The sequence below is a fragment of the Aspergillus nomiae genome, assembly GCF_001204775.2.
Source record: "Aspergillus nomiae NRRL 13137 chromosome Unknown contig00213, whole genome shotgun sequence".
Taxonomy (NCBI): Eukaryota; Fungi; Ascomycota; class Eurotiomycetes; order Eurotiales; family Aspergillaceae; genus Aspergillus; species Aspergillus nomiae.
In genome coordinates, this window is record NW_015378268.1 from 27,764 (window position 1) to 53,046 (window position 25,283).

General features: G+C 46.8%; 7 protein-coding genes across 7 annotated transcripts; 3 read left to right on the plus strand and 4 right to left on the minus strand.

Annotated features, from left to right (window-relative positions):
• Positions 1 to 3,962: 3,962 nt before the first annotated feature.
• Positions 3,963 to 6,186, plus strand: ANOM_009497 (D-lactate dehydrogenase (cytochrome); the record flags this gene model as incomplete). The annotated part of the gene is made up of 11 exons (XM_015554753.1): positions 3,963 to 4,256; positions 4,318 to 4,510; positions 4,570 to 4,678; positions 4,731 to 4,827; positions 4,877 to 4,911; positions 4,978 to 5,079; positions 5,131 to 5,421; positions 5,470 to 5,699; positions 5,750 to 5,931; positions 6,000 to 6,103; positions 6,153 to 6,186. 11 exons carry the CDS (start codon positions 3,963 to 3,965, stop codon positions 6,184 to 6,186), a joined length of 1,671 nt encoding a protein of 556 aa, XP_015405270.1.
• Positions 6,187 to 6,345: 159 nt separating this feature from the next.
• On the minus strand, positions 6,346 to 7,424 carry ANOM_009498 (aromatic alcohol reductase; the record flags this gene model as incomplete). Its single annotated transcript, XM_015554754.1, has 2 exons — positions 6,346 to 7,296; positions 7,353 to 7,424. 2 exons carry the CDS (start codon positions 7,422 to 7,424, stop codon positions 6,346 to 6,348), a joined length of 1,023 nt encoding a protein of 340 aa, XP_015405268.1.
• Positions 7,425 to 8,078: 654 nt separating this feature from the next.
• Positions 8,079 to 8,624, minus strand: ANOM_009499 (uncharacterized protein; the record flags this gene model as incomplete). Its single annotated transcript, XM_015554755.1, has 1 exon — positions 8,079 to 8,624. One exon carries the CDS (start codon positions 8,622 to 8,624, stop codon positions 8,079 to 8,081), a length of 546 nt encoding a protein of 181 aa, XP_015405267.1.
• Positions 8,625 to 9,504: 880 nt separating this feature from the next.
• Positions 9,505 to 11,844, plus strand: ANOM_009500 (putative FAD monooxygenase; the record flags this gene model as incomplete). Its single annotated transcript, XM_015554756.1, has 4 exons — positions 9,505 to 9,729; positions 9,780 to 10,800; positions 10,854 to 11,087; positions 11,135 to 11,844. Coding segments are annotated over 4 exons (2,172 nt in total), but the record flags the coding sequence as incomplete, so codon positions are not given.
• Positions 11,845 to 19,151: 7,307 nt separating this feature from the next.
• On the minus strand, positions 19,152 to 19,691 carry ANOM_009501 (uncharacterized protein; the record flags this gene model as incomplete). The annotated part of the gene is made up of 1 exon (XM_015554757.1): positions 19,152 to 19,691. The coding sequence occupies one exon, from the start codon at positions 19,689 to 19,691 to the stop codon at positions 19,152 to 19,154; it is 540 nt and encodes a 179-aa protein (XP_015405263.1).
• A 3,076-nt stretch (positions 19,692 to 22,767) lies between these two features.
• ANOM_009502 (aegerolysin family protein) lies at positions 22,768 to 23,227 on the plus strand (the record flags this gene model as incomplete). Its single annotated transcript, XM_015554758.1, has 2 exons — positions 22,768 to 22,850; positions 22,912 to 23,227. The coding sequence occupies 2 exons, from the start codon at positions 22,768 to 22,770 to the stop codon at positions 23,225 to 23,227; spliced, it is 399 nt and encodes a 132-aa protein (XP_015405266.1).
• Positions 23,228 to 24,425: 1,198 nt separating this feature from the next.
• ANOM_009503 (uncharacterized protein) lies at positions 24,426 to 25,199 on the minus strand (the record flags this gene model as incomplete). Its single annotated transcript, XM_015554759.1, has 1 exon — positions 24,426 to 25,199. One exon carries the CDS (start codon positions 25,197 to 25,199, stop codon positions 24,426 to 24,428), a length of 774 nt encoding a protein of 257 aa, XP_015405265.1.
• Between the last annotated feature and the right edge of the window lie 84 nt (positions 25,200 to 25,283).

Consider the following 25,283-nt stretch of genomic DNA (forward strand, 5'->3'; position numbering starts at 1 on the left):
TTCCTCGACTTGTTGTTTTCGACACATGACTCTGATATCGTCTGAAATACCCGCTTAGTCACCCTATTCTGCTTCAGTTGTCACTGCTTCTGCTCACTGTGATCCTCCCCTCACGATCATCTCATCAAGTCCATGATCGCCTGTCCATGTGGTCTTCACTTATCACTGCGGAGTTGGCTTCATTGCCTATGTTACTTAGGTATTAATCCTGTGTTGCCTCCATGATTGATCATACAAATCTATTGCTCAAAATATCTTCATGTGGTATACTGATACCTTGACTACGCTTCGCTCTGCGGACCGGAGAAGTAGTATTTCTACGAGACTGAACGATTCGACATCTTTCTACAATGGCATCTGGGATGATGGCCCTGGGCGATAACCACACATTTGGCTAATCCCATGGAGTGTACCTGAAAAGGTACGTACCGAAGCAGCTTATGCTCTTCCCTTTGCACTTAATAACGAACTATCGCTCAGTTGAAGTGTTGGCCTGTCTCCTTTAGGAACTACTAGGTGTATACCTCCAGATAACCATCCGGACACTGCGCAGCTGCGACTTACAATAGTGTCTTCTCAGCAAATGGCATTGAACAACCATTGATGTACGCCCGTAGCGGTATAATCACTTGTATGTGATCATGGACGATACCACAGAGCATTCTCAGATATGTGCCTTGGTTTCTGCGCACTTCATATGCTGCATAGCCCAGGGAGCTCCCCCAAGACAACGGTCTTGCATCTTTCAGAGGCGAATATGTTGCCAAAGGTAAGATTGGGTATTGCTTTTGGATAATATGGTAATTGACATCTAAGTTTGTTGCTCTTGCCGCAACGCAAACTGTATTAGGCTTCAAAATGGGACGCCAGCACCATCCTATTGAACTTCATCCTCATCAGACTCAGCTGACGAGGAATTTTCCGTATAAGAGATAGACCCAGTTGCATCTTCTACTACGCCAGTCACAATCCGGGTTGCCATCCGAGTGGCAGCACACACACGCGCGCGCGGGGATGCAATTGATATAATAGCATTATAATCTGATATCCGGAGAATGGCTCTTGAAATGGCGATAACTCCTTGTGGGCTTACTATGGTACTAGGACCTATTTCCTGCTGTCATTAATTCAGCATTACGAATCGCTGACTATTCCAGCTTACCAGACCAGATCCCCTATCTACGGACCTTGACCCAACCTTCCCTACGTCCTATACATCGTATCCATCGTTCCAGGATATGTATACCACCTCAAAGGGCTTGTGACATGAATTCGGCTAGCGAGTCTATTACCAAAAATGCGCAACCTATTAGGACGATCACTACTTATGGCAACCTTAATGTTCGGCATGCTTAGATACCCATGGCGCACAATCAAACGTTCGATCAGATCTCTATCTACGTGATAGGGCGGCATGAAGTGAGAATATTGCCTAAACCGAGGATTCTCACACTCGAGCCATTTAGTCCCCTAATATAGCGTGTATTGGAGGTAGAACGAGTTTGGGAATATACGGTCGATAGAACCGGTACGTACAGGTTACGATGATGTGTATAGGGGAAGCACAAGGTGAGGTCGGTCGCTTTTATGATCTCTCCTCCGAATGTCCAGCTCCCCATAATATGCATGTGCGTGATATTCCATGGACTAGCCAGCGAGGGAGTCAAACTCCAGGTATTCACTTGTCAGGTGTTTCATACGCGGAGAATCCGTGTAGCTTTCCTTGGCGAGGGAATGCAGAAGCACTGCCAAGCTGCCCCCACTGGGGGACCATGGAATGATCAGCTAAGATCCGCTGAAAGGTGTACGGCGAAAATTGAACGAGACGTGTACAGACCAAGCTCAATCTGTGGGTCAGGGAGGAGCTCACATACGGCAACGGGTGATTAGCGCTCCTTTCGGCTTACCGATCGATCCAGACGATCAGATGGCGTATCCAGGGCATGAAGAAAGAATATAATGGCTGGGTATTCCTGCAAGGGGCTGCACATCGCGTGACGTGGCTGGCAGGTCATAAGAATAGTGGAGACAACAAATCTCGCAAGTTTAATTACGCAGTGGATTTTCCACGGTCATCCCAATGGGCAAATAAGATTGAGTAGCACACACGGCCCGTTGGCCTGCTGCAAGACATGTCATGAATGATTGAGTATCCGCCCTATGTAAGTTGCATGAACGAGCGAGACATAGAATCCATTCTAGGCGTTGAGAGATCCTGCGTTCATGTTTATTGCCACTGCAGCGGAGGTCTCACCTGTGTTAGTAGACCATCAACAGGTACGCTTACTGTTGCATCTTCTTCTGAAACCTGCTTTGACGCCGTATTCATGCTTAATAACGCAAATAAGCAATACGCACCCAATCGTTGATGACTTCCCGGTAGCTCCGGGCGTACTTTGGAAAACTTTCATTCCCACGGTCGGCAATCAGCCATGCTATTAAAGAAATTGGGAAATGATGATTGCCATACAACTCCCAAGCACACCTGACCTTGCCCATTACCTTCTTCTAGACGAGACTTCAACCGCTATCACCAGAAAGCAAAATTGCCGTCGTCTTCGCTCATGTAAAAGTGCCATGGTCCGCGAGGAGCGTACAAAAGTGCAGTCGATGTAGACAATGCATCAGGCGCTCCAGTGGACGCCACCTCGCGTTTCTATTGCTAATTCCTTCTAACTCTGCTGGGCTGTTGTGCGTGTACTCTGGAAAAGCCCTCGAAGCCGTTGAGCTAAAGAAGGCACTCTGCAGGCTCTTCGTTACCAACTTAGGCACACGATACCACCAGAGACAGACAATACTGGGTTCTCGGTCGACGCCCAGGTGAGTGCAACAGGGAAACCTTCTCATTGAGCAAGGCAAGAAAATCAGCCAGAACGACCGGCCACCCGCCGTACAATCACTAGATAAGACTAACAAACTGAAAATGAGCCTACCATGGGTCTGGCCATGGTGGAAGTATCGCATGTGTCGCGAAATTGAATTCCGCTAGATTGAGATACGCGATTGGAGGCCCAGAGAGCAACAGCGATGCAGCATCTGTATCGTTGCCTGGTTCCGCACACCAAAACAATTACTTTAGAATTCCGGGATATGTCTCTGCCTTGGTGTTGTTAAAGCCACGACCGAGCCTAACGTCTGGTCAAATCGTCGGGACTATTCTTGAGAACACGGCACTATACATTTGCGACTATCATGATACGACTAAAAGCCCAATTTGCCGATAGCAGGACCACGGCACATCACTCCTTGACTCCACATACATAGACAGTATAGTGATTATCAGAACCACACAGGATACGATAGCTTTGCAGTCGCAGATACTGACTTTCCGATGGAAACAGCGTAGGAACGCTATTGTGTCCCTTAATATCATGTTCTGTCTGGGCCTCATATGTGGTAATATCGCCTCCCTCTTCATGAGTGCGCTAAGACTACACTATGGACTTCGGTAAAGAAGTAGCGGACACAATATGCATGTTGACGAAGCTAGTAGCACAGTGGAAGAGTGTGCATACTGTTAATTCATGTTGACGCTTGTGCTTCACGAGTATATAAAGGTGCGCATAGAACCAGCGCCCTACCCGACACTGTTAAAATCTATATATATATTTTGCTTTCGTCATGAAGCATAATCCCTAGCAAGATCTATTCTAACCACACATCCTTTAGAAATATCACTCCTCAAATGAAAAGCACAACAAAATTCACAGCTACTTATAACCCCAGCGCAATATCAAACAGCCGGTGCGGAGAAAGAACAGGGGTAGGGTGGGATTGGCCAACTAGACTTGAACACAACGGCTTGCATCGGATATTCCCGATCGGGAAAAGCCGCGCCGCGCAAGGGATCCGAGGCACTTCACCACGGACAACATTCCGAGTCGAATCAATACTGGTACATTCCAACTTGGAACATACATTGCTCTCTCACAGTGATAAGGAGAGAGAGAAGAAAACTCCTAATGCGACCTATACCAAGAGCAATTCCATTCCCCAGGTTCCGCCCGGGTGGAAGAGCAACTATCCCCGCCCGGACGCTGTTCGCTCGATACAATCATGTAGAGGCCACGCGGCAAGCTCGCGCCGATTCCAACGGTCGCAGCTCCGTGCAATGGGGCCTCACGGGTCTCGTCACTGGGATTGGAGGGTGTCTCCTGGTTTCGCAATGGCAATCCTCAGATTCACCCCCGGTAGAGTCACCAGAGGTCGATGGTGCAAAGGGCTTTCAATATGCGGATAAAGAGACTATGATAAAGGTACCGATACTCGGAGGCCGTTATCTGTTTCCGTGTTGTATGCTGATATGAACTATGGTAGGGAATCAAGATAATTGAGGAGACTCTAGGAGAGGATTCGGTCTCCTGGGATGAGGAAGAAATTGCGATTCACGGATATTCTGAATTGTCCACTTCGAATTGTGAGTCCAGGCCGGTGGCTGTTGCTAGGCCGAAGAGTACGGAGGATGTGGCCTTTATTGCCAAGATTTGTACTGCTTTTAAGATTCCAATGAGTGAGTTATCTTCCGAGGCTCTTGAATTGGTCAGGATATTGTACTCACGACCCACGCAGTTCCATTTGCTGGTGGCTCAAGCGTCGAAGGGCATTTTGTGGCGCCGTACTCAGGATTAACCATTGACTTCTCGGATATGAAGAAGATCATCTCGTTCCATCCGGATGAGTACGCTGTTTCAAAGGAAACACATACGAAACGAAGCTAATTGTTCGTTTAGTATGGACGTCGTAGTCCAACCGGGGGTGAATTGGGTTGATCTCAATACTCTCCTCAAGAATAGTGGTCTTTTCTTACCACTGGACCCCAGTCCCACGGTACCATTCCCCACTCGGGCGTTTATAGAGCGATCTAATAAAGTTGCAGGCATTGATCGGCGGCATGGTCGCAACCAACTGCAGGTAAGTTTACTCTTAGCCACACCATCTGCAGCTATTCTGGGGCCCCTTCTAAAAGTCGATATATAGCGGAACAAATGCCGTGAGATACGGTACAATGAAAGATTGGGTCGTCAATGTCACAGTTGTCTTGGCGGATGGAAGCGTAATCAAAACAAGACATCGGCCACGGTATGTATTGTTCGTGACAATTATAGTGCACACGTAGCTGACAGCAAGAAGAAAAACGTCTGCTGGATACAACCTGACATCCCTGTTCACAGGGAGCGAAGGGACACTCGGCATGATTACAGAAATCACGCTGAAGCTGGCGACCATACCAGAGAAGCAAAATGTGGCCGTTGCCACATTTCCTTCAATCCGTGAGGCAGCGGCTACCGCATCCAAAATCATGCGTACTGGAATCCAAATTGCTGCTCTGGAGATGATGGACGAGACTCAGATGATGGTCATCAATAAGAATGGAGGAGCAGGGGGTAGACTCTGGGAGGAGAAACCCACATTGCTATTCAAGTATGTTCCCCCAAGCTACAATGTCGGATACCGCTAAGCGGCAGGCAGATTCTCGGGAACACCGAGAGCTATAGAAGAGGATGTGGAGCGAGTTCGGACAATCAGCTCGCAACACGGAGGAGCGAATTTCGAGTTTGCAAAGAGTGAGGAGGAAATGAACAGTCTTTGGGCGGCGAGAAAAGAATCTTTGTGGGCAATGCTTGCGGTGCGACCTGAGGGCACTCAGATCTGGTCTACGGATGTTGCTGTGCCGTTATCGAGAATGGCAGAGATTATTGGTACAGTATACTAATATCTCCTTTCTGAGTTTATTGGCTAACGGCTCCAGACCTCTCTAAGAAGGAATCAGGCCAGCTAGGGTTGTTCTCGAGCGTCCTAGGCCACGTCGGGGATGGGAACTTCCACCAAGCTGTGATGTATAATCCGGACGATCCAGAACAGAAGCAATCTGTTCGAGACTGCGTGCTGGCAATGGTACATAGGGCTGTGGAGATGGAGGGAACCGTTTCGGTAAGTAAATATTATCCATCATCCAATGACTTGTTTTATATACAGGAGGTTGGCTAATGGCTTTCAAGGGCGAGCACGGTATTGGCCTCGGGAAAAAGGAGTGTCTCTTAGAGGAGCTGGGACCTGAAACTGTCGGGGTTATGCGCACATTGAAGCGCAGTTTGGATCCTCAGTAAGTCACAATCGGGTTATTGCTTGTACAGTGCTAATGATCATTCCAGTTTCTTGCTCAACCCAGGGAAAATCTTCGATTAGTCAAACAGTGAAGTTCTATTCTCAGCTCAAGATTCAACACAGCGAAGAAACCATAGGGATGATGCGAGTTATTGTATCTAAATTCAAGGTCTGAATGTCCTGTTACTCAATCTAGCAACCTCTGTCAAAGGGGATACTGTCCATAGAATAGACGGCATGTCAGTTCCGCTTGGTCATATAATCGTACCCCTGATCAACCATTGCCTTCGCATTCCTGGTCTGCGTATCGAGATCCTCCTGAGGAACACCAAGAGGTTCATTAGCCAAACCATGCTTGCTCTCATAATCCGCGTCTCCATTTGGAAACAAGACACGGGAGTACATGGCCTGAACAAAGGCACCGTGGTCTCCATTCCTTACTCTCTCGAGTGCCTGTTCGTATCGTTCACGGCTGGACTCATACACAACCGTCCAATCTTCATGCTTCTCACCGGTGACCCGCTTCCAACTCTCAAATATCTCCTTCTGAGTCACCCGGAAGCTGGAGATATAGACGGGTTTATTTAACCAACGACTCAGCGTCACACTCTGATCGTTCTCATCCTCAGGCAACACCTTCAAACTCAACAGCTTCGCAACAGCTCTCCCACACTGCGCAGTAGTACTAACGTTCATCGGAGTCTTCCCGTCATCAAAGAACACCACTTTCTTCTCCGCAAAATTAAACCCGAAAGTAGCGGGTCCAAGGCTCACACTATGCTCATACCAGAACCCACAGATAAGCGCCATCCACGACGAAACACCCGTCTTCTCGATTTCCTCGAAAGACCTCGGGACCCGCTCCCAGCCTAGTCCGCTGTTCACTAGAGAGTCATTTGCGGCGTCGCAGCCCCAGACATTCGGCATCACGTATTTAACCCCAGCCTTCGCGGCGGCTTGTACGATCTTGGAGTGTGTGTCTGGTGCTGCGGTGACGGGTAATGTGATTACCACGGCGTCCTGGCCCTTGAGGGCATTCACGAGACTTGTCTCATCGTGGTAGTCGACAAGCACGGTCTGGATGCCTTCGGGTAAAGTGTTTTGGCCCCCGACGCGAGTCAGCGCGGTTACCGTGTGCTTGCCTGTTTTGAGGAGTTCTTGGGCGATAGGCTTGCCCACGGTGCCTCCGGCCTAGGTAGCTTTGGTTAGTTGACAGACTTGGGAGCGATTTCGTATGCGTGACTTACACCGATAATTGCGACGCGCTGGATCTCATTTCTGAAATCTGGGCCCTGGTCTTTGACGTAGTTGGTGGTCATGGTGTTGCAAGTATGAAATCAGTAAGGGTTTATGGTTTCGGGCTGTGATAATATGCATATCATCAAGAACATCCATCCTCCTTTTATAACCCCTCATGGATTTCAGGAAGGTCTATCTTGACTCTGTCCATTACCTCCGGCCTTGCTTATGTCCGATTTTAGATTGCAATACGGTCGGAACCGGCCACAATGTAGTTCGTATAGCCATGCTTATGAATCTGGTGAGACGGAGATAAGGCCCCAAAAACCGACCGAAGTTAAAATCTGATGTAAGAAATTCAGCCCCAAGACAAGGCTGCCTTGCGGGTGGTCTTTTCCTTTCCTTCTTTCGTATGCTTTGCCTGCTGTCTACTTTGTGCAGTGGGCATCTGGTATAAAAGCGTTAAGACTGAAAATCTCCGCGCTTGGCTGGAGCTGAGTAGGGAGAATATCCTTCCTCAAGGCCCTTAGTCTATTGAAGAGACACGAGAGCAGGGCGAGCCGACCATTTTCTTTGGTAACTGAAGCTAGAACTGCATACCCGTTCCTATTGGCACGGACTTGTGATACATGTTCGTATACCAGACTGCGTTCCGCACGTCATGATAGAAACCGGGCGGTCCCAAGAGGTAGGAAATCTGAGATCCATGATCATACCATAGCCTCTCCCCACTGTTACAAGTCAAATCTCCGTTCCGCCGGCTTCTCAAACTTGAGCCACTTCTCCGGCACCTCATGCATCTGTCCTGCTTCCAACGTTTCGTCGAACCACCGACTAAACTCTCGAAACTCCCCCTTCGTCGCGCCCGATCCGGGGCCCAAATCGAAAAACTTTCCATCTATGGTTTCAAATCCAGATGGCACCGCATCAGCAATACACTGATCGTTTAGAATACAAACGCCGTGAGCAATCATGTCGTTCATAGTCTCGGCGTAACGCTTGGCAAAGTCGGCGGGGGACTCGCCTTCCACCTGGGGGATTTGATTGCCTATTTCGCTTTGTAAGATGACAGAATCAGGAGAGACACCCGCGGCGAGGAGGTGGTCACGCTCCTGGCGCGCCGACACTGCGTAGTCATGGGGAATCTCGTAAACCATGGGCTCGTCGTCTGAGTCGTGAGGAGCCCCGTCAACTTGAGCTGGTTCGGAGTGTGTCTCACCCGAGCGTTGGTCTAGGTCTTCCTGTGCGGACATTGTAGGTGCGGCGGCAATCTCGTTCATTCTCTAGTGGTATTGGTCTTCGTGGTAGCTTTGCTGTGTCGAGGAAACTAAATACTAGCGAAGAACGAGATGTGGCAGCATAGAGGACGTCGGTGGCTTAAATGCGCTGGATGCTGACTCATGCAGCTGAACCAGCCCCGAAGGACGGTGGTAAATGTCATAATTCGATAATCATCGCGTCGAATATATCTCAGTCATTATAGACAAGGGTTCTCTCTGATGAGTTAGTATATCAGTCGAGACCGGAATATTTGTGAGCTATAAGAACACAGAGAGAGATATATTTAGGTCGAATAGCGAAGGTACACTGGTATGTCTGAACAAATTCATTCCGCAGCCTGTGAAGAGTCTAACTTTTGCAAATATATAGATCCTTGACGTTATTTTAGGCCGCGGGCCCACTTAGATAGTCTCTTACTACATCGAGACTCGATTGATTGGACCAGTGGATTCTGGTTCCAAGGGACACGTCGCAGCACCATCGTCCTAGGGCAATATAGATACCCTAAGGTTCTAATTACCAACGCAGCCAACCTAGCTACTGCTGTGTCAGGAAATACAGCAATATTCAACCCAGTATATGATTGCTGTACCTCAATTACCCTAACATTATCTAATCTAGAGAAGGCCGAAGCTAGAAGTCGGGAAACCTTAAAAGCCCCCAGATTTTCGTCCGAAGATAGATCTGACAGCGATACCCAACGGTGTTTTTAAACGCGAATTCGGCCGTGAGAAAAGCACCATGGCATTGGCCCAGAGTTTTGGCGTCTTGCCAAGGGCATGCCTGCATATTCTGCGGGGCAGACGCTGTGACTTGGCAACAAAAGTATCCTCCGCCAACAAATTTTTTCCGCTTCATGACAAATATTAAACTGTAGGTGACAGGTATAAAGAGGCGCTGGCGTTTCAGTTTTCGAAGTCTCCATCCATAGCCCAACCTAAGTCGACTGTCCATACCTCTATCAGCATGTCCAGTGTGCTACCAGCCAGAGAAGACCATGTGGACGTTCTTATCGTTGGGGCCGGGCCCGCAGGCCTCATGCTGGCAAACTGGCTGAGCCGATTCGACATCAAGACGAGAATTGTGGACAAGCGTGGCACCAAGGTGGGTGTTTGCCATACATTGGACACAAGGCTGTATTAATGGAGCTGCAGATCTTCAATGGCCAGGCAGATGGCTTACAATGTCGCACCCTAGAGATTTTCGACTCCTTTGATTTTGCCCACCGTGCCTGGAGAGAGTCAAACCACCTGCTCGAGATGTGTTTCTGGAACCCCGACAAGGATGGCGTTCTGCGACGATCGGACCGAATTCCGGATACCATCCCCGGTATCAGTCGCTTTCAGCAGGTGGTGCTGCATCAGGGTCGCATTGAGCGGTTCTTTCTCGACTCGATCAAAGAGCATAGCGACATTTCGGTCGAGCGTGGCACGTTGCCGACTACATTCGAGTTCGACGAGTCGAAAGCCGCGGATTTCGAGGATTACCCGATCAAGGTCACATTGCGCACATTGTCGGAGGAAGAAGCTGCTCCTGCTCAACGACAGCAGCACTACAGAAGACCCGACGGCACGCAGTCAGTGATCAGTGACGGGCTTTTCCGAAGTAACTTGGCTGCTGCTGACGACACGGATGATCTCATTTGTGCAGCGAAGGCCAATAACAATGCCCGCTCCGGCGAGATAGTGAAAGCGAAGTTCATGGTGGGTTGCGACGGCGCGCATTCCTGGGTGCGGCGACAGCTTGGCTTCAAGTTAGAGGGTGACTCCACGGACTATATCTGGGGCGTACTCGACATTATACCCATCACGGATTTCCCAGATATCCGCCATAGGTGTGCCATTCACTCGGCCAATGCTGGGACCGTTATGGTCATCCCACGGGAAAACAGGCTTGTTCGACTGTACATCCAGTTGCAGACGACTGGGCATGCGCAGACAACAAACAAGGTGGACCGTTCGTGGATTACTCCCGAGATTATTCTGCAGTCTGCGCAGCGCATCATGCATCCATATAAGATAGACTATACGTACTGCGACTGGTGGACTGCGTACCAGATTGGGCAGCGGGTGGGGGACCGTTTTTCTCTACGAGAGCGAGTCTTTCTGGCTGGTGATGCGGTGCACACGCATTCGCCCAAGGCAGGGCAGGGTATGAATGTAAGCATGCAGGACAGTACGTATACACGATATGCTTTCTTGGAGCATCGCCACTTACCGCTTGCACAGCATATAATCTAGGATGGAAGATCGCGCATGTAGTCAAAGGATACAGTGAGGGGTCGATTCTGAAAACATATCAATCAGAGAGAAGACGGGTTGCGCAAGATCTCATTGACTTTGACCACCGGCTGTCAAGATTATTTTCAAGTCGTCCAGCAAAGGACGCTGCGGACGAGGGTGTCAACATGGAAGAGTTCAAAAACGCAATGGAGAAGGGAAATGAATTTGCCAGCGGAACTGGTAGGTTTTATGATTCCCAGTCTCGATTCGCAGGCTAATATGAGCAGTGATCAATTATGGTACTAGCGTCATCGTTGCGAAAGAAGGCGACTCTGTTGAACAGGGAGATGGTACTGAGGTTGCTGGCAGCCTCCAACGAAGAGTGATCAGCAAGACGCATCTGGCTACAAAGATCGACATCGGCAAGCGGATGCCAAGTTTCAAGGTGCTGAACCAATCTGACGCTCGTCCATGGCATCTGCAGGAGCTCTTAAAAAGTAACGGACGATGGCGGATTATCGTGTTCCCTGGCCAGCTTAGCATGCCCCGAAATATGCAGCGCATGCAAAGCCTTGGTGCCAAACTAGGCAGTCGGGACTCATTCATTCGCCAATATACTCCGCCTGGGCAGCCGGTTGACAGCGTTATTGAAGTGCTTACGGTCCACGCTGGACCACGGACAGGCCTGGAACTGCTCGATTTGCCGAGGGCTTTCCATCCATTTGATGAGCGGACGGGCTGGGACTACTGGAAGGTCTTCGTTGATGATCAATCTTACCATGAGGGGCATGGACAAGCCTATCTCAACTATGGTATCGACCCTAGCCATGGCGCCGCTGTTATTGTCCGACCGGATCAATATGTGAGCTGGGTTGGCGAAGTGGATGATTATGACGATATGGCGAGGTTTTTCTCCGGATTTATGAGGGTTCGAGCGGCCTCAAAACCTAGGGCTGAGAGTCGTCCAACAACATTCTCTGCTGTCTGCAAACTGTGAATTCATCGTCAGTGGCTAATCGCTGGCTAATCGACGAGCCATCCTACTGACACTCAAGTAGTAAGAGGTATGCGGACTCCGTTTAGTAGACCCATCCTTTGTATATAGAACTGTCTAGTAGATTACCAGCTGGTTGATATACCAAAAGCCAGTCGACATGGGGATATCTCCTTATGATAGACAAATAGATTATATGCTGAGATTGAAGGTCGTAGAACGGGTCAGTCTTCTTAATACCCAGAGTACGTGCAGGAGTCAGGGAGCAAGTGCAGAGGTATCGCCAACCTTTAAAACTATTTCTTTTATTCCAGCCTATGCAGATTCCGAATAATTGCTGAGCTCCTTCCTCTTTTTTTCTATCTCTCCCGGGCTACCAAGTTAACCTATACTATCGACCAGGTTGAGTCCATTGAAAATATGATTGAAATCGACCTAGATATACATGTCGGATATATCTATATATAGAGAAAAGCTAGCGCCAACTTCCATTGCATATTAGTAGATTATCTGTAAACTGTTAGTTTAGTGCACCAGATCTCTTTTTTTCAACTGGCGAGTTTCTTACGATATATTACTGGCTGAGCTTTTTACGTTGGGTAAGCTAATTTGACGCACCATCTATATATTCTGGAAAGGGCTACACATAGCTTTTGTTTACCTAGTTGACCAGAGTGGTTACGGTACTGAAAAAGATAGACAACCTTGCGACCTAGCCTTTAAATTAGATTAAAAAGGTAATGCAGTTACGCAACACCCTTCAGACCTCTTCCTAGAACTGGGTTAAAGTCCAGTATCCTAATAAGCCACTCTGGCTTCTTACCAATAATTTTTTCTGGGCATCAAGGGATGCGATTTCCTGCCGAGTCGAGGATAGTTCGTTCTGTAGCTTGACGCATTCTTCTTATCGACGACATTGAAACGGTGTCTCCTTTCATTACAGCAGATTTCGAAAAGTTCCTTGCAACACCTTACCAGGAGGAGGACCAGTCATGTGCCTTTCAGTAGCCTTTTGCGTATACTTTCCTTGGTTTCCATGTCATAGCTGAGCTTGCTAGACTGTCTGACCCTGTTGGCTGGGTTGGTGCCGAGTGGCATGGGTCTGTATGTCTGTCCCTCCGAGTAGAGCCCACGGTTTTGGATAAATCAACCTTATCCAACTTGCAATATATGATACAAGTCATGTTGACTGAAATCGATAGTCAGAAATGGCACCGTGTGCTTGTAACTAGGAAAGTGATGTTGAAGGACTTGGATGTGACAGGATGGAGATCTACTTCTAATTTGTTGCATGACCGCTACCTATCAGGAGCCATCTCCAAGCGCGTATTCGGGAAAGGGCACCCCTGGTGGAGTATAGCCGCACTCACTGTATGTGAATGGAAGGACCACGCTTCTAAGACGTGGCCTGCGGACAGGCTAAAATCAGGCGGCAACTCCTGGTATTCGGGGATCAAGACACTCTGATCATGCACGTTTCTCATTGATCCTTTCAGAATCATTTTGAATCTGACCCTCCAACCGAACCCGCAAGAGAGTTGGATAAAGAAATATTGTGGTCGACAATGGCGTTATGATCAGAGTTGTGTGCTGTGCAATCGCTCAGTAGAATAGGAATTTGCAATGAGCATTTCTCATGTGTTATATTTGATTATATAACTATAGTTAGCTACCAGACTATTGCAACCTCCCTGGTCATCAATCTTGTCAATTTAAAAAAAAATAAAACGACATTAACAGAGACCAAGCCACTTTTGATAGACTGAGTTTAATGTTTCATCACAACTTGCACCTATCAAAGTTTGCATCTGTAATTGTTAAGTCAAGCTTTAAATCAATCATAGCTTGAATGATGAACTAGGTTAAACTCAGATACACTTACCCTGACATATTTTGGGCAAAGAATTCTTCTTGATGAAGTTGCCCTCAGTAGTTTTGATCCAGTCTCTGTTCAACGTGTCAGCTAGTCTTCCTCCGATATCATTTAAATGAATACTAGTGGCGGAAAGATTAGTATAACTAGACATATAATGGAACTTACATGTTGCAAATTGATCCGTCCACTTGGCAGCTTAAGCTGATAGTCTCACGATTTTTCGCTTCGTATGTACCAGCAGCAGTTTCGCAGGTGCAAGGATGCCGGTAGAATGATACATCCTTACTTTTTAAGGGGGGCTTGGGTGTGCCAGGTGGCTGCGGTGGTCGGAAGTTCCTAATCTTACATTGCACAACTTTGGCCTTGTTCTGAAAGTCGTCAAGGGATGGCTCGTTAGGCGCAGCAAGCGATACTGTTGGTAGAACGGTTAGGAGAAGAGCAGAGAGAGTAAAAGAAGAGCACTTCATTTTGTCCTAATATATTAATATCAATATAAGGACTTAGGGAGTAGCTGTAGTTATTCGGATGGACACGGATTGACCCTAGTGGACTGAGCTTCTAGATTTTGCACTTGAGCAAGGGCAAGACCAAGAATTTAATACTTATGCTAGGTAGGAGTTTGCAAAGGCCTCGAGCACTGTAAACTTGGTGAAACTGGGAAAAGTGGTATGAGTCCGTGTTCTTGTGAATCTTGTCCTTGCACCGGATATCATACGATATACAAAGCTATTAAAAAAAATAATATTTTTTTAAAAAACTAAAAATCAATTAAATTATAGTTTATAAATAAACTGAAATTATAATTATTTTATTATAATAATACTATTATATAAAAAATATTGGAAAAAAAATATAAAAATAATATATATCTTTTAAAATTATAAGCCTTACTATATTTATATTATTTAAGATCTATTAGATATCTATAAATATCTAATAAATATAGGATTTATATCTAAATCTACAAAACTATAAATTACAGATATAAAATGATATCCAAATCTGCAATTTGCAAATATAGATTGTGGATATCTATAGATATTGCGGATCATGCCGCAGTCTACTACATGGGGATTGATAGCTCTCAACCCAGACATGCCCCAGAGTTTCTCATGTTGATAACCAAGATACCCAGAACTTTAAAGTATAATATCACTGAGAGATGCCAAGGTTGTCATGCGGATTAGTTGGGGGCTTAACCAAAAAACAGTATATAAAAAAGAATCGCATTGAACTTATCACTAAAGCCTGGTTATTTCACGTTTCATCAATTATAGATAAGGAAACAACAAAATCGATCGATTATCAAAAGAACTTAAACAGCAAATCAAACCATAGTAAAGGAATAATGGAACTACACCAACCACCTCCAGTATCTTGCAATTGTCCTCCCAGAAACCAGTATATTGGGTTCTTCCTCCCTATTTTTCTGAGGCCTGGAGAGCCGTATGACTCTAGCTGCAACTGTTGGGACGAGGTCCCTCTACATAATGTTAGTATCATCGTTAGTATAGGTGTTATGAGGAGTCACCGTACGGCAATTACGAGGCCTGTCCTCTTCTCTGACCCATCCCTTGGGAGTCTTGTACCAGTTTCTGCAGGCGGGTAAGTACGAATCAGCGTTTCGTGATTTGAAAGCACACCTGTATCTGCACTGGAAATTGACACTGTCGCCTCTCCTGGCGGTGCCTATTCTATCACTCGACTGGCAGGGATACTTGTAGTAGTCAAATCTGCGTTCGACTCTACAAGTGTCCCGGTCTTCAAGAACAGAGTCCTCAATGTCTTCAGGCTCCGCAGATGGAGCAGCATTGACCAGGGATAGAGTAAGGGGTAGAAGGGCAGTGAGAATATAGATGGGGGACTTCATGTTGAATGTCAAGTAAGAATGGTCGATTTCCTGTATCTGAACTAGTTGTGGTTGATGTTGTTTCACAGTTAAGATAGGGTGTGTGTATCACTGCTTTTATAAGTGTCTATTCACTCAGGAATCGTACATGGACGAAAGAAGAAATCTATTGTAAGCTGGCCAGGCCGATCGAGACAAGGTCTGGCTGTTTGATGCCTAATCTCCTGACAAGCAATGTCCATCTCTATTCGTTCTTGTGAATATGACATCTCTGGAACCATAACTGAGACATACGCCGAGTGCAAATTGAAATAACGCATTTCCATATTGGCTAGTCCAGAATTGAGCTGCCAGATCGCCAATACATAGCAGCGGGATTAGGGTACGATTAAACGCTGTCTGGACCCCGATATCTGAGTTTACCCAGACCCTGCTTCATGAGTGAGACATGATCCAGCTGGATACCATTTATGGGACCAACGCCAAGATGTGGCTTATTTTCTTTATCAGGTCATCCGGTCATAGCTTCTTTAAACTTGTCCGCATTTGACTGATCAGCGCCAGATATAGTAGCATGTCCCAGGGTCGGGATTATCTTGGGTACGGAACATCCGGATTTCTGGGTCCGCACAGACCACAGTATGTTGCCACCCGTGAAGTTTAACAATCATATGGTGAGTAGTTCTTACCTTCTAGGAGCATCCCGTAGGCTAATGGAAGGAGGCTGTACACAAGAAGACCTGGGAGTGCTATCTCTGGTGCTGTATCTTTTACGAGGCTCAGCTATGGAACCGGGCAACTCTAGTAATGGAGATTAAGTCATGACCACAGTGCGGTTGTTCTAGGCTCCTCCGCCAGCTGTGCTATCCACTGGTTCTCTGACGTCCACGGTTGGGCCGGTCTTGGCAGTGAAATCGCCGGAGTCAAGACTGGCTTGGCATGGCCAAGCGTTGGCTTTGTGGAGGAAAGCCTAGAACGCATCAGCGGGAATGTTGTCCGCCCCAGGTCAAGTGTCACCTGAAGAACTGTTCTGCTAAGCCATTGACACGGAGGCTATGATCAAGAACGGTCCCACTTGCGATTGTCCCCCGCGTGATCGTCAGGGAGCCTACAATGTGTCCAGCATTTCAGCCACAAACCTTCCCATAGAATGAGGGAGATGGGGTCTTTCGTTGGAGAGCCTGAATGCGGATATCTCAGCAACATTGGCTCATTGATGGGTGATTGTACCGGACCCTCAATTTAGGAGTACTACTAGAATAGTAGAATTACCGCTTGTACTTTATGCTGTCTCCACTTCCATTATCTAATGTGTTAGAGTGGTTTAGAATAAGACAGTCTACCCACAGCTCAAACAATATGGGGTATTCAGAAGGTTTTACATCACTACCCGCTCTAAGATCCACCTACCCACTTGTCTAGGTTAATGCTCATAGAAAGCTTAAATCTGAACTGTATTCCATCACCATTGCCCCGATATGGTGCCCAATTCACATTCCGGCGAACGTTGTCAAGATTATACTATATCCTCCCCGGCCGAGATGTAAAGCGTCGTCGTATGACATTTACTATCTTAAAATGGCCGATGACCGTGCGTGAAACATATCCAAAGAGATCATTTCATCTCTTTGTCTGATCAAGTCATAGTGTCTTTGTGCAATATAGGTAGTCCATCGGCCTGCCTCCCAGAGACTATCACTATCCACTAGATTCGCTTGCCACTCTTCCTCCAACCTCGGTTTATCACTCTCCTTTGTCCACATTGCCAGAGATGCCCGGCCCGCACAGACCATCCAAGGGCCTGATCGCTCAACTACCATGGAAGCACTGGTTAGGCGTTCTGCATGGCTTTCCTGCATGTATCAGCATGCAGATCTGATGTATAGAAAAATTATCGGCAGAATGCCTTTGCAAGTGGAAATCAAGCCGGTGCGACTGGGGGCCGTGGCATTCATACTTGAACAACATAGTTATGTAGGAAAGTCCAGTGGTTTGATATTACATCCCACCCAATGTTCACAGGACTTCAAGCCTTGCTAGGGGACCAAGTTATAGCGCTTTACTACGCCAAAATCTGCTTGAGCATTACGTAGAGAGTTGCACGAGAAGGTTATATAGGCACATTCTTGTGAGCATGTATGAAAAACGTCCTATTCGTTGGAAGGAATTATGAGAATAGTAGACACTAAACTAGCAAACGGGCGAGCTATGTGCCGAGTTAGCGTCAGACATAGCCCTCAGAGGATCTCCCCCTACGAAACTCACAATATGATTGACGGTGGCACTTCACTACTCTCAGAGACACATGGGGACGAGTAGCCTCATCTGTAGATTTGCCCTGGAAGGTTCGGACTCCGCGGGTTGGTTGGGTTGCCAGCTTGTTTCCAGGGGTCTGGCACCTGAGTGAGTAACTATACAGATTACCCTGTGCAAATATATATCTTGTCTCTATGGCTTTCACCGAAAAGATGTCACCAACGATGATATAGTACCACGTCCCAAGCTGGTTAATATCCATTCCACACGGAGATATACTAGAAAAGCTTGGTTTATCTGGTCTACTCTGAAGAGGTGACAGCGGGAGCTAAACAGATTGTAGCGCCTTCTCAGTACCATGCGGTGGGATGGAGCTTAAAAGAAAATATTAAGATGAGGTACAACGGCTGTAGGCAAAGATGTTGTAACGGTCATTCTCTTGAATCACTCAACTATCCTCTGACACAGCTCCTCAAGATTACAGGATAGCCAATTTATCGACTCAACAATGGATTGAAGGTATAGAAAAAAGACATGATAGAAGTAAACACGACAATATGCTCTTGCCGTTTCTTGCTCTTGTGTAAGTCGCAAAACTCACACGCACCCACAAAAGCATCCTACGGGGAGCTGATAGATCGATCTTAGCGCTGTTGTGTTGAGGCCAAGCGCATTCAGCTTCCTTACGATTCTATAATGTGATTAGGTAACCCCAATTACCACAGATAGTAGTATCTACATAATGAATATGAACGTCTTCAGATATTGGCAATATGAGGACAGCTCGTCACTTTGGTAAATACTCAGACAACACGAATCAGATCGTAGCCAACTAATCCTCGAGTATTCGAGAGCATGAGAGCCATCCATCACAGAGGGTACAATACAATTACAACGGCAGAAATGTTCAGAACTCTACCACTTCCTACTCGTCTCAGTTATGCGGATAGGTTCTATAGCAGAGGATCAAGGAAAGCCTTTTAGCAAAAGCAGGCTTCATTCGAGCTCACGGTGTTTAGTTTTACAGGTTGGTTTGGTCACGCTCAAGCTCGACACAACCCAACGATCTGAACATAAATAGCCTGAAAATATCTGCGTAATGTTCCTCTTATTTTATAGGTTCTCGGGCTTTTCTTCTGTATTCACACGAGGAATGACCAAAAAGACCGAAAGACTTAGAAATCCAAGGCTTAGCAAAGGAATGCACGGTTTTTTTCTGACTACCTCGAATTCCCCGGGGGCGTGCCGCGCTGCTACTAGTATTAAAAGTTAGCCCAGTTGATGTGACATTAAACCAGTGTAGGTCTCGTACTTAAGCATGTATCCAGGTTACGGTTGGACACAAGGGTATTGTTGCGCCAATATTGCGACATACAGCGTCCAGAATATACCCCTCCCGTCGACGTTGAAGCCGGTCGTGGGAATAACAAGGCCCGAAGGAGGGTTATTGGTGATCTTTCGATAGGCAGTTAAGTCAATTGGGCTGATCAGCTCCTGGTTGGCAGTGATTTCGTTCACAAATTCTCCTTCGAACTTGCCTCTGTCAGACTCGAGCCAGGCATTTTTCTCCTCATAGAAAATCCACGCTGTGCACCAAAGTTTATACCGCCGCTTATAGACAAAGATAGCTGATTCAGGGGGGCAAGTGTAGGTGTCTGTGACTCTTTTTATGGTCGAAGTTTCTAGCGTGTTGAATGTTCTCGTTTCCGTTGAGCCACTAAATTCTGCAGAGAAGCCCCAGCCACTGAAGCCAGCGCTGGCTGAGACCGACTGGGAAGTTTCACTCCCTGATGTGACGGTCATACCAAGCTCAGTTGACTCTTCCTCTGTGCGCTCGCCCTTAGAATCATTCTGAACTGGAAAGCCCATTCGGCCGACAGAAGCTCCACGTCAAACACTAGAGAAGTGGCGTCATCAATTACTTCGCTGAACTGACCGACTAGCACAATACCATCGGCCACATCACGTAGATTTCTATCCTTGGCTTTGGATTTACGAGGATCGATGACAATTCTGTCAGCAAAGTGCTCACGTGGAGCTTCGGTCATAATGCCGACCAGAAGAGAGCGATGTATTAAGAGGGAAAGAGATTGTTAGATCTGATAGATAAGCTCTAGGTGAAGCTCAAGTCTGCAGAAAGCTGTTGATTAGGCAAGAGAGAAGACATTCCTCCGGCCATTTATACCAAGACCGTGAGCGAGGATAGATACTTTAGTAGAACTCTTTCCCTTCTATTTTTAAGGAACGTTGCAAAGGAAGTTGCGTATATACAGAGAGTTTCTCATCATAGTGCGTTGCAGAACTGCTACACCTCCATTGGCAACTCATAAACGCATGCAGAAGAAGGAAACCTTCTGGTCCAGGGAGGATATTCCTACGGTCGCCCCGATGCATTGAATGCAGCAGTGATGACGTGTCACTACTAGCAGCCTGTCGTGAAGACTGTCCCACCACTAAGAGCCAGAGCTCTTCTTCTAGTTCAATGCGTGCAGATAACGAGGACCTTCCACTGTTGATCTAATTTAAGTCCCAACAACAATCCTGAGACGGTGTCGGACCACCAAGCTACCGGAAGACTCTTCCTACGTTCTAACCTAATCAGGGCTGGTAGTGGGAATACCCTGCCAACACATCATGCAGCAGCTTTTGCGGGAAATCTGTCGAGTGATTGTGTTTTGCAGGACAAAACGTGGCTTGCAGCGACGATCCGTTCCGTATTCTGACCCAATTTCTTGTTGGCCGTGCCAAGTTCCAAGGCATCCAGGCATGGTGCGTGACGCTTTGAGCAAAATTACTTGAACGCATCGAACATGATTAGAAGGAGGGTTTTCAGTTTGGTATGACAAGAACACAAGTGAACAGTGCCGAAGAAATACGCCAAGGATTATCTTGCTGTTGTTTGTCTTCTTACTGTTCAGATGTAGCCTTTAAGTCTCATATGTATTCGGTGTCATTTCTCTGTGAGTTGTGCGGTATGTCTCCGTATCTCATGTTTCAGCTCGAGTTCCACACAGCTTGTGCCAGGTGGTCTCATGCTTGAATGAGTTGTTTCGCTCAGCTAACGGGTAATTTGCATGCTACTGCATAGTTGTGATGTATCCTGGAGTCTTTAACAGTGACTCGGTATGGCCACACCCAGTAGGCCGGGTCGTCAGTGACTGGTACGAATACCTTGATCTATTATATATCACCGGTTGTAGCGTGTACCAACCCTGAATATCTTTGATTCTGGGTAATGATCACTAGCTTGGATCCTGCAGATCAGCCGTGGTCGACAACACTAGGCCCTCAGCTGCGTATGGAAAGTTTCCGCAGAAGAATGGTTCGGTAGTCAGGATAGATTAGCGTTTTACTCAACTTTGGCATGATTTTACCTCAAAGACTGGTGTCGATCATCAGCTCGACGGCAAGTCTCAGGCCTCGAGTATACTGTAAGCATGCATAATAACCCCGAACATGCCAAGCCCCCACGGCATTTAAAGAAGGCAGATCTCCTTCGAAGGAAGTTCTAGGACTAATATCAAGGTAAGCGCAAAAGGCTCTGTATTCCAAGGCAGCAAGCTGTGTTATCAGTATACTACCTACCATGCCTCTGCTATTCATTTCATGCTTCTGGATATTCATAACCAGAGGCAGCTTGACATGGTTTGTCAGTTATCAACGGTATACGTATTTTTTGGAGAATTTTAGGTGGTAGAACCTACCTTTACTCACATTGGCATACTAGGTACACACAAGTGTTCCCGACACACTCAGGCAGCCATCGGGCACGATCTCGGACATAAAGGGGAGCCATGCTGCATACCAAATGTGGGGGTCGGCCACTTGGCTGGCGGGAATTTCCATGGAATCCTTTTTCACCGCACTAACCTATGCATGCATCCACTTCGAACACTAAACCAAACTGCGTACCAATGACTTTCTGCAGATAGAATAGGCCGGGACAGCCCGTTGCGGCACAGGCGTGCAATGGGCACATACTGATAAGGTGCCACGTTAACTAGCCAAAATATCTAGTTCCAGCAGGGTTCTACTTTGTGAAAAAGGAATTCTGGACGAGTACACCTGGACTTATCACTTTAACTTCTGGTCGTCTCTATTTTATCTTCCGGGGCATATCTAGGTTCCTAGTATCCTGCAGAGCGAGAGAGAGACCCATCATGTCGTGACAGCATTGTGACCAACGATACGATATATAGAAATGTCGGTCTGCCACCGATTCCAGAGAGGAGGAGCTGAAGAGGGGATCTCGTGCAAGGACGACAAGTGTACGTGTAGCAGAGTGAGTTGGCCTGGGCCCACTTGAGTGATCGGCAAAGACGAGGTCCGAGCAGCTACCTCATAGCTAGTGTCGATACGAGGGGTAGTAAGCCCATAGAGGGGTGGGGCCCGATCTGTACATCCTGAGAATGGACTAGCCAGGAGCGTTAGGAGGCATTCGTATTCGATCCAATATTAGGGGCGAATAGGAATATTGGATATGTCTAGATTAGGCCGATGTATGTATTCGCGCCAGCCTTGGCTGCTGTGGTGACTACTTCATTCTGATTGCATGACCTGCGTGATATTATGATCACCACGCAGCAATTCAGCTCTTGACGAGCAGAATTTGATCCAGTAAACCAAAACATGACAGGTGTGGTTAGAAGATGTGAGCGGCATGTGCGCCGTTGTTATGCCCAATGCCATGGTCAATGAACTGAGTCCAGTTTCACCCGTGATATTCCGTAGAACACTTCATTCTGCTAGGCGTTTCTGTAGACCAATGAAGGCTTCCTTGGAATATCTCCAGACGCAGGGTCCTTTTACATATAAAAGCGCGATGGGGGCCCCAGCAAAGAACAGATCTTCATTCCTTAATCAACCGGTCTCTCCGACTATTTCACCTGCCTTGATTTCAGTTCTATATCTCTATTGCTCAGGATATCAAAGCTCACTTGCGAAAATGTCTTCCAAGAAGTGGGTCAGCATCTGTCTTCTAAACACCATGTCTTCCACCTTGAGTATCCGGAATGCTAGTCTCTCCTGGTAAGAAGATAATCACTTTACCAGTCAAGTGCAACTGATCTCTCCTCTAACAGAGCACAAGGGGCAAGTGGCACGAGGATGGAGACCAGGACAACGAGATCTCGAACTCAGAGGTGGACAATAAGACGGCCCGATCAAATGAGTCTGTTAAGATCAATTCATGTGGCCGAGAAGGCTCGCCGTCTGGAACGATGGGCGGTTTCGAAATATACGACGGTGAAACCAAGATTGGCAAGATCCACTGGGACTGCCCTTGGGGTGGAGATAATGAATTTGTCGTCGATGAACGGGACGAAGGATACATGGTCGATGTCGGATCGTGGAGCAGCCAGGATGCCATAGGCACCGTTCAGGTTGCAGTTGATAAGTTGGACTGAGTCAACATGTTTACTCGTCTGAAGAAGAATAGGCGCTCTCCTTTCTCCACTCCCTTCTTGTCATCGTACCTGGTTTATGTCGTCTAGCGACATTACTTTCTCATGTTTACAAAACCACACTTGGACGATGGCCTGTCAATTCAAATCCTTGGACAGTATTTGATCCAGGCAATATTATTTTCAGATCAGTGAGAGACTTAACTGCAAAGCATAGTGGAACAACAGCGTATGTGGAAATGCTCCATAGATCCTGGCCTTCACTAGGTAATAGCGGTTTAACAAATATGGAAAGAAACTCCGTAGGCTAATATGGCTGGTCTATTGACATATGAAAGCCGTTCTAGGCCAGGTCTTCATATATCACTTGACGTGATTCTGGGAGTATGGTGAGTGTATTCAGGTAATTTGATGCAGAGCAGCCACCCCAGGTGCACCATAATGGGATTCTTAGTGTCTTCTTCCCGGTAAATTTAGCGCATGCGTGTTCGTTTCCTAAGTCCAGATGTTCTGCTACTGCGTTCTCATTGATCAATAATACCACCCATTGCATGCGGCTGGCAGCGCCAGAGGGGTTGGGACTACATTTGGTTGTACTGTTGCTGCCAATCTTTAGAGCACCATATTCCCCGTCTCAAACAGCGCATGCCTGGGAAGACGGCTTGGTATGTTGGCTTTCAATCAGAAGCATAATCCAGCACATACTGCTTTAGCGATTAACATTATCATAATGCCCCAGTAGGGTGCAAATTGTTTCAGGCCACTCTTACGTCCGTGAATCCGTCATTGCTAGTGTTCTACAATTTCTATTCCCATCTGTCTTCCCTTCTCTCCGTACAGTTGTGCATTCTTTTCTTACTCTTCTTGCCAATTCCGTATCTACTATGAACATCGAGAATCTATCACGACTTCATACCTTTCATACAAATCGTGTATGGCCGTGTATTATTCGGTGATAAAAATCGTAAATACCACCGGCAAGAACACTTATACAGCTACTGTACTGGTGACATGTTACATATTGCTACATCAGGGATTCACTATCAAAATGTTCAAATCTGTCGTTTCCTTTCTTATTAATAAAGAAAGATAACAACAACTTATCCGTAGGGCTTGAAGTTTTAGATTGATAAGTCCACAAAACAAGTTTTTACATTGCACTGCGATGTTCATTGAATACATAGGATCGCTTCTAAACACCCTAGGAGGAGTCTGCACACGAGAAGACTCCCGATACGCTTCCTTCATCATAGGAGGCCTGGATCACTAGCACCGTTGCATAAGTACCTCCAACGATGATGAGGAACCCCGTGAGTATCATGAAATATGCAACACTCAACACAACCACCTCCTTCCACCCATTGCGATATGTTTTGAATGCCTCCAGTAGCCATCTTCTCGCCGAAATCGACTCTTCTGTGTCTATATTCTGAATCCTCTCCGCTGCTTTTTCAGGTCGCTTAGCAAGATAATAAAGAAGCATGAAGCCAGGAAGAATATTAGTAAACACGGGATTCACAAGTGCGCCAACTAAGCTCAAGAAATTGTCGAAAAAGGGCACAACTTCAACAATGATAAATCCAAATACAACAGTAACAAGCATAGATCCAATCCAGACAGACCAGTGCACGACTGTATTGGATTGGAGATGTGGCGTGCCGCGAAGTATTCTGACGAACCAGTATTTCGCCGCAACATGGCTCCAAAGAACGGCTGTTACAATCAAGCCTGGTAATGCGATGCCGTATGATATCTTTTTAATCAAAGTGCCGGCTGATCCTAAGGCTGGACTGGCGAGATACTGGCCAATTTTGCCGTAGATGATAGAAGAGACGGCGATATTTGTTATAACAATGAAAGACTGGCCACAGAGAAGAGAGCGAGTAAATAATTCGGGTCTCTTCATCTCAGCCGAAACAGAGAAAAATGTGCCCGACGCACCCAAAGTAAATAATTGGTTTGACACTGCTGCCATGGCCTCGGAGAAGCTTGCGTTGGGAAAGACACGGATTTCTAGGCTGATGGGGCCAGTCGATGGGGCTGCGGCTGGTCGACTGCT